Source organism: Chaetomium globosum, genomic scaffold (assembly GCF_000143365.1).
Source record: "Chaetomium globosum CBS 148.51 scaffold_7 genomic scaffold, whole genome shotgun sequence".
NCBI lineage: Eukaryota > Fungi > Ascomycota > Sordariomycetes > Sordariales > Chaetomiaceae > Chaetomium > Chaetomium globosum.
The window spans coordinates 2,980,816-2,989,202 of record NT_165982.1 but is presented as its reverse complement, the minus strand read 5'-3'; the positions used below and the strand labels follow the sequence as shown (position 1 = coordinate 2,989,202).

The 8,387-nt window shown below is 58.8% G+C and overlaps 3 protein-coding genes across 3 annotated transcripts in view; 2 read left to right on the top strand and 1 right to left on the bottom strand.

The window, feature by feature from the left end:
* The window catches only part of CHGG_10521 (uncharacterized protein), a gene marked incomplete at both ends in the record, with an annotated part of 2,693 nt that extends 2,304 nt beyond the window's left edge, over positions 1-389 (top strand). The window contains one exon of the mRNA XM_001228447.1: positions 162-389. Within this exon, the coding sequence (XP_001228448.1) occupies positions 162-389 (228 nt within the window). The remainder of the gene's footprint in view (positions 1-161) is intronic.
* A 1,009-nt stretch (positions 390-1,398) lies between these two features.
* On the bottom strand, positions 1,399-6,884 carry CHGG_10520 (uncharacterized protein; the record flags this gene model as incomplete). The annotated part of the gene is made up of 6 exons (XM_001228446.1): positions 1,399-2,622; positions 3,452-4,499; positions 4,631-5,070; positions 5,576-6,217; positions 6,288-6,482; positions 6,729-6,884. 6 exons carry the CDS (start codon positions 6,882-6,884, stop codon positions 1,399-1,401), a joined length of 3,705 nt encoding a protein of 1,234 aa, XP_001228447.1.
* A 669-nt stretch (positions 6,885-7,553) lies between these two features.
* On the top strand, positions 7,554-8,263 carry CHGG_10519 (uncharacterized protein; the record flags this gene model as incomplete). Its single annotated transcript, XM_001228445.1, has 2 exons — positions 7,554-7,564; positions 7,636-8,263. The coding sequence occupies 2 exons, from the start codon at positions 7,554-7,556 to the stop codon at positions 8,261-8,263; spliced, it is 639 nt and encodes a 212-aa protein (XP_001228446.1).
* Positions 8,264-8,387: the final 124 nt, after the last annotated feature.

Here is an 8,387-nt window from a genome sequence, read left to right as displayed (position 1 = left end):
TTTGCCCGAGATCAGTGCGCTTCGAGAGCTCCCCGCGACGCAGTCTTGCATAACAGCGACCGGGCTGATCGGCGGTCTAGAAACGCCGGCTAGAATGACCGGCTAGATGACCAGTTCAAGCGTCTTGATAGCCGGGCTCAACAGCTTCCAAGAGAGCCTAGACGCCCTCGTCCCAAGGCCGGCTCCCCATCACTGTTACGGGATACCTTGGACCGCTATCGCCGCTAGAAGGGCACCCGGGTGGGCCGGCTGTCTCGGATGCGTTGGGTGCCCCGGTGCCCCCGGTCCACCCGGTCCCCCCGGCCCTAGCTGTCCGACCCGAGCCGAGCCCGCCTATTTTTACGGCTTTGACGAAGGCCTATACGGTAAATGATGTGTGGAGGGACTAGAAAGAGGGAGTGGCCGGCCGGCCGGCTGTACAGGAGCTAGAGGAACGGTGGGGGAGCCGGTGGCGCCCGGGCAGCAAGATTCGGGTCCAATTCTGTCGTCGGAAGGTTATTTGGGACAAGATTTTCACGCTCGTGGCGCGCGGCCAAAACGAGGACGAGGCTGTCGCGGAGTTAGAGCGGCTGCGGGCGGGCCGCAGTCTTAACCAGCTTGTAGACGTCATGCTGAAGCAGCGCCGCCGAAGGAAGGCCGGGAAGGCCGGGAAGGCCGGGGCGTCCTAATAAACGGGGCAGAGAGCCAGAGGCGCTTTCTGACGCCTTCGGAGCTGTCTTCTGTTTTCCTTTTCCCCCCCCCCTTTTCTTCTCACTCATCCACTACATACATATATAGCCGTAGCCGTACCGGAAACAAAAATTGAATCGACTTGGTGTATAACTATGCAGCCTCTGTATTCGTCTTCGTCCCCTGTATTCGCCCTTCAATTGCCTTCTCGGCTTTCGTTCGCCCGGCCTGGACCAGAGGGGAAAAGTGGGGCCGGGGAAAAAGAAGGGGGAAAGGGGGGAAAGGGGGGAAAAGCCGGGTTAGGGTTAGGGGTCGGGTCGCTTAGAGGATCCACTTACTTATCATTTTGCACTTGTGAAATCGCTGCCGATTGCAGGAAATTACTCGGCAAAACCGACCTACGATAAGTTCAGCTTCGTCTCTCCCGTATTCAACCCTAACCCGGATTGTCCTCCGGAGAGGGACGGGAAAATTGCCAGGAGCGGGAGAGAGGAAGGAAGCGCCCCGTAGCGTAGCGAAGGGCCGCGCGACTGACGAACGAAGCGACGCCAGCAATTTTAGAAAGGATAAGGTATCCTGATTCATTTTATCCTAAACAACACGCTCTATACCGCCGTTTAGAAGCTGACCTCATATAATCATACATCATCCCTCACGCATTCCTCTGCCCTCTCCGTCCTCTGCCCGTACTGTGACCCTGTATATTCACATCCTAATTCCCCCGCTCCCTTACGGTACCCCAATCGCATACGGATACCTCCCCTTCCAACGATCCCACCAACCCACCCTCTCCCTCGCAGCCGGCCTCCCCATCCTCTCCAAGCAAATCGCCCTATTATTCCTCCTCCTCCGATCCGGACACCGACACCGACAGCCCACATCCCCCTCCCTCTCCTCGGACCACGTCTGCTCCCTCCCCCCCTCCGCCAACGCCTCATTCCCCGGCAGCTGGCCCTCACCCGGCGCATTCCCAGGACACTGAAAGAAGGGTTCATGATGATACCCCAGATCGGAAAAATGATGCAGCTGCCCCGGCTCCAACAACAAATGCGCGGCCAGCGAGTGCACGGGGGCGTCGCCCCAGCGCTCGTGGTAGAAGCCGCCGCGGGCGTCCAGGTGGCGGAAGAGGGCTTGGTAGGCATCGCCGCGGAAGAAGTCGAGCGAGGCGATCTCGAAGTTGCTCCAGTAGTGGCAGAGGTTCCAGCGGTCGCCGCGCGTGGTGGTGTGCGCGGTGCCGAGGAGCCCCGCCAGCTTGCGGAGCGGGTAGGGCTGGAGGTACCAGGGGAGCGGGAGGTGTAGCATGGCGTTCCAGGTCGGGGATTTGGGCAGCTGGTGCTCCCGGCGGAAGGCGTCGACGTCGCGAAAGAGGGTGGGGCAGGTGTTGGGCTCTTCCCACAGCGCGATGGTGAAGCCGTAGAGTTTGTTGTGGCGCGCCATGGCGGCGAACGGGTCGTAGGTTATGGCGCAGGTGTAGCGCACGCCGGGCTCGAGGCGCCAGTACCATTTGAAGGGGGCCAGGGCGGGTTGGGTGTAGAAGGCGCCGGAGTAGAAGCGGCACATGTGGTGGTAGGACTCCTTGCCGCCGTTCCAGACCCCCGCGGCGGCTTGGCGGGCCATGGACTGGCGGGCGGCGGTGGGGTCGATGTTGTCTGGGAAAGACCAGTCCGCGGCGGGGATGGTTTCGAAGATGGCCTTGCCGCTGACCGAGGCGTTGAGCTGGCGGATGAATTCCGGGTCCCAGGGCTCGTTGTTCAGGAAGACGACCGGGTAGTTGAACCACTGGTTGAACTGGGTCTCGATGTTGCGGATGGTCTCGCGGGCTTCCTCTAGCTCGGAGGAGCGGGCGAGCATGACGAGGGCGGCACTCTCGCGGGGTTGCGGCGGCGGCGATGCGCGGGTCCTGACATTGTCTGGCGAAGAGGGGCGTCTAGGTCCTCGGCTGGGGTGGGGATGCTGTGCATGGAAATGTGCAGCAGAGCTTCTAGAAAGCATAAGATGAGCACCAGCGCGGTGGCCCTGAGAAGGAGACGATAGCGGCGGGCTAGGCGCCGAGCCCGCCGCGAGATGGCAACGACCAGCGTTGACAAGGTCATCCTTTTAACTGCATGTGACTGGAGATGGTGGAGGTTGGAGGTTGGGGTGGAGATTGAAACTTTGAGACTAAAAGTTGGAGAACCCCTGAAGAAACTGTTGCATCTAGGGAACCTCGAAACGTGGAGGGGCCGGGGGTTTGTGTGACGCTAAATAAATTTAGGCGTCAGACAGGGTCACAGTGACACAGCCTCACTTCACAGGGCTCAGGGGTGGGTTGTTCAGGAGGCGAGACTTGGCTGCTGACGTGACGCGACTGACGACGACTTGCCTCTCGTTCCACGACTCCAGCAGCTCTCTCTTCATCGAATCTTACTCCGACTGTTTCCCTCCGGCGGTAAGTCGTCCAACCCCAACCTCTGTAGCCAACCCTCAGACAGCTTCGCCCTGAGCTGCTCAGCAGCCTCTTCCGTACGGGGCCGCATGGCCTGGTACTCAACCGTCATGCGCGCATGGGTCTCTCGCAACATCTCGAGTCTCCTCCAGCCCAGGAAACGTCACCACGCTCACCACCACCACCTCCCTCTCTTTTTATGCTAGTAAAGTAGTTAAAAATGCAGTAAAGAAACATGGTGTATCTTCTTTTGCATTCTTAGTTTAGAGAATCATCCCACCTCAGATCCCACCACGCCGACCGATCCTCGTGCAGCACGCGGGCCCGCTCGCGCAAGTCATTCTGCAGCGCACAGACCCGCAGCATCCGCACGGCCATGCCCGCCAGGGAGGCGAGCAGGGCGTCGAGGGTGTCGAGGGTGCGCGCGCGGCGGACGATGTCGTCCCGGCCGTAGGCGGCGGCGGCGCGCTCGACCAGGGAGAAGCCGCCCCGTTCGGCGACGGCGTCGTGCACGCGCGTCCGCACCTCTCGCGCCTTGGCCGCGAAGGCCGTCAGGAACAGCTCGGCGTCGCAGAGCGCGTCATGCAGGCTGTGCAAGCAGCTGCCGCTGCCGCAGCCCGTGTTCCTGCCGAAGAGGGCCCAGTAAGGGAGGCGGTTCTTGAGGACCGACTCCTCGGAGGGGTGGGAGGGGCAGCGGGCTGAGGCGACTACTTTCAGCATCTGGTGGGAGAAACAGAGAAGATTGATGTCGGCTTCCAGGCCGGTAGGGTCAGATTTGCCCCCCTGATGAGGCTCTATCCGGGTGAAGAAGGCCTTAGTCTGGTATGCCTGTACCGTCGCGTTCCGGGACAGGCGTAAGCTAGCCACGAGTCCGGGGAGGGTTTGGTGGGCTGGGTGCTGGCGTCTGGCGTGACGGAGGAGTTGTGCGGGCGAGGGAGGCCGGAAGCACCCGAGTGTTAGAGCTGAGGGGTTGTTGCCACCAAGCATCCCCTTGCCCGGCTCCTGCTTTGGCCAATGCCTTTCCGTGCGGTCCATGTACACTCGGAGGAAGTGGAGCCACCTGTGAGCGGTGCGTGGCCACCCCTCCGCCATGGAATACAACTCTTTCCAGAGGTCTCTCGCACTCGCCAGAGTGATCAGTACCAGGCTTGGCCCCGGTTTGCGTGAGATAAGCACCGGCTTTTCGGGATCGGTAAGGGACTTCAGGTCGTTTCTGAATGTGCGGTAGTCGCTGTGGTTGCGCCCCAAGCCCAGGTCCAGTAGGTCGGTGGTAACACGGATGAGCACAGGCCAGAGCTTTTCGAGTAAGTCCAATGTGAGTGTAGCGTTGGTCATATCAACCACAAATGGCTCGTGCTCAGCCTTGACGAGCCCCGTTTTTGTTTGCGGCCCCTTGCGGTAGTCCCTATCATATCCTACTACCACGCGTACCCGGGGGAGAAAGGACGCTACATTCACCCGAGCCAGGCCGGGCGCGTCGAGTCGGAGGGTAATGTTGGAGGTGCGACGGGGGAGGCGGAACACGCATTGGTGTACACTTCGGCCATGGTCACGACGTCAGCCATCGGGAACGGGACAGCGACCATCTCGAGGTCCTCCGGATGTAAGTTCGATATGGGAATGTTGACGCGCGAATCCCCGGCCCAGCTTTCTTCGTTGACACTGCCCTCGTAATGGAACCCCAGGAAGAACAAGGCGCAGATGCCGATGGCCACACTAGCGAGGGCGAGATAGTGAAACGCCATCGGGTGTCTCCATGACTCTACCGCTCTGCCTTCCTCTTGGCCCCCGCCAAATCGTAATATTTCCCTAAATGTAGCGTGGCGAGCGCTGTGTGAGTGACGGGTATGGCCGGGTTCATGCGGTTGGGTCGATGCCGTCTCGATGCTTGCAAGGTGCCGGCCGCGGCCACCCTCGTCCTGTGTAGGATTCACTGGAGTATTGGCCCTTCCATCTTCGTGGTCGATGCCATCATTCTTATGGGGCCCAGGTTCAAAAAGTCTGGCCCCGCGGCGCGGCGGGTCCGATTCGGAGGAAAGCATGGCCACTGCCGTGGTTGGCAACCAACAAGGCGGGACGGGAATGCGTGCAAATTCTGGAGCACAGCCGCCTAGATATCGGTTTGATACGACCACAAGAAGAGCCGGCAGCACAAGTTAGGTGTGATATTCATTCTGTTAACGCGTGTAGAAAAGGGAAACGAAAGGCAGGCGACCGACTCCTGCACAAGAGAGAGACAAAGGGGGTGGTCACGACTCGACCTATCAGGGGAAAGGGGGGGTGAAAACTGAATACTCCTGTCATCCGTCGCCGAGAATGTAGTAATTTAGCGACGCCAAACAGAACAAAACAGCCAAAGCCCAGTTGCCCGTTTTCGGAACGCCGCCGCAACCCAAGAGAGAAACTCTCGTGCACTAGACAACGACGAACTACCCGAGTAGGTAAAAGGAAGACCAGAGCCCAGTAAGTACATGTACATACATAGCACAACCACTCGCGAATCAAACCCATGCTGCCGCACATCAATTCCTCCGTATCTAATTGAGACTGAGGATACAGCTTCTCTCGTGCGCGCCTCCAATCTTCGACCCAAGTCAAAATCCCTCTCGCACCAACCAGGAGATCGGTCACGGCATCGGGGCTATTCGCAATATCCGATGACAGGACGCTCAGTCGCTGCTCCATATCTCGCATCCAGACTCTCTCCTTCTCCGCTCTGTAAGACAGCTCGAGGAGCTTATTGATGGTATTCGAAAACGCCAGGGTGAGCATGCTAGCCGCCCCCTGTGCTGCGTGGAGGTCTCGGACAAACGAAGCCAGCTCCGCCCTGTCGCCAGACTTGCGGTCCGGCAACCCGTTAAACCTCTTGATGGCCTTCTCGAGAAACGCATCTGGGCCGCGGTAACGGTCCGCCTCCTGGTTATACTGTCCGGACTTTGGCACGGTCATATCAAGGAACTGCGACTGGAGTTGGACAAATCTGTTGACCTGTGCGCGGAAGTGGTCGTGCGTAACCTGATTCTGCTTTATGGCGCCAAAACAACCCAACCATGCGCTGGCAGGTCTCGCGGTGCTCCGCCAGGTGAGATTCGATGCTGGGACCTCCTCCTGTCCTCCAGATGGCTGTGAAGACAGCTGTGAAGCGTTGTGAGTGATCGGGTTGATGCACCTTCTCGTGATTCTTGTCAGACACCTCATGAAGCCTATCGACAATCACGTTGGTAAGTTGGCTGACACGGGCAAGGCTCCGGTTTTCGCGCCGCAACTCCCTGTCGAAGTCGCCGATGATGGTTGCGTTGACCTTGCTGGCACTCCGTGCAACGGCCGGCCAGTCTACCCGGAAAATATCCACATCCCTCAGGCCCTTTGGCCCTAGGTCTCCAAAAGCCTACGTGGCGAGTGAGGCGACGCAAGGCGCGGATGCCGAAGCAGCCACCAACGAGGCCAGGTGTGTAGAGAGAAACGCGCCGCAGGCCGCCACCCCCGTAGGCGGTCCGGACGCAACCCGCGTCGGTGTGGCGAAGGCGTCAAAACCCTTCGACGGCTGACTCCAAATTCAGTTCCCGCTCCCTGTGACATCCATCAGAACGTCCCACAAGACGGTAAGGAACCAGCCAATGCCTAGACAAATAACCAGAAGGCAGGTGAGGAAGGTGACGGCGGTCGAGGGGGGCATGGAGCAAACGAAGACCCAAAGCTCCCGGAGGCCGCCCCAAAAGATGCGGCGCCCTTGGAGAATGTCGGCCAACGCAGTATCAGGATCTGCTTCTTGCTCCCGGTCCTCGTCCATGTCTGTTGCTTTTGATATTGTAGTGACGGCAAGGGGATGGGGCGGGGACAGGGAGGCGGGGTGTGAGGGTGATGGCCGAGGGTTTGGCAAATTGGACCGAAAGCTTGGGATCAGTCTCGCGTGTTGGCAGCGAGGGCAGGATGGGCGGGCTGTTGGCAGGGAGGGGGATTTATCGCGGCAAGAAGCCAGAACACCTCAGAGGGAGGCCGAAGAATTCAGTTACTGAGGCAAACGTGGATACTGCCAAAAAGCCACCCAAAGCACCAAGACAAAGAGTTCGTATCGTGGCCGTCACTATTACCACTTCCGGCATATTCCAGACTGTGGGCCTCAACAAAAAGCTCAGGGGCAAAGACCATCAGGAGACGATGGGGGAAGTCTAGGGGTTGATTGGGAGCAGTCTCTGCCATCGTACAAGTGGATAGTTTCCAAACGGTACGCATCTATCTTTGCCCACAGCTCCTGCGTCATCGTTCATTTTGTGCTACCCCCCTTTCTTGGTGTTGCGATCACAAAAGCCAGCCTTGTAAAGATATCTCTCTTCCAGCCAACTCCTCCAAGCTACAAACAATCCTAGGCACCCACTCTAAAATACCACCGAGTCATCGTCAAGCCATTGCAACGTGGTTGCATCCACAAGAGGCTCCCAGTGCGTCCCCGGATCGCGTCATGTTTGCTCTGTGAGTCTAATTTCTTTTTGATTCGAGCGCCCTTATGTTTTCGTCATTTCACCGCTAACGCTCATCCAAAGGCGACTTCCCGGAGCCGGGGGACTCATGGCCGTAGCAATGGGGCTTTATGCAATCCACATCGGTAGTTGGCTCCTCAACAACGGGAAGCCCGAGATCCCTTACGAGCAATACAACGAAACGACCAAGGAGTTACAGACCACTTGCAACGCCCACGGCTATTTACAACTACTGGTGGAATACCCGAGCGACCCAATCACGGTATTCGAGATGCTCCGTTTGGACCCGAACGCCCGACCTTTTTTTCCGATCGAGAACTCGGGGCGGGCGCGAGCCGTGTGGTATCAGGAGGTGAAAGACGTGGTCGAGCAGCGCTACATGAAGCTGATGGAGATTACCGAGCCTGCGAGGCACCGTAGCAGCGCTCATGGCGACAGCGACGATGGCAAGCAATACAGGACTGCCATCACCATGTGTGCCGAAGTACTGGCCAAGGACAAACTGCGGCAGTTTTACCTGAGCACCTTTTTGCCTTTGCTGACGGCCATCACCCGGGGAAAGGACCGCGCGTGCATGTGGCCGCTTGTCCAGGAGTTCCTCCGCAAGCAGTGCGGGGCCACGTGGACCGTGACGGGTCTGGCGGCTCTCTTGCAAGACAAGGTCATCATCCCCAACGAGCACTGCCGTTGATGCCTGGCGTACTATCATCAATGTCACTTACACAGTAGGTAGTCAACTTGCGTGTGGAAGAATTGCCGGCGTCATTCAAGTCGAGTTCCACATAATCCAAACACACTGATACCCTGCAGCAAGG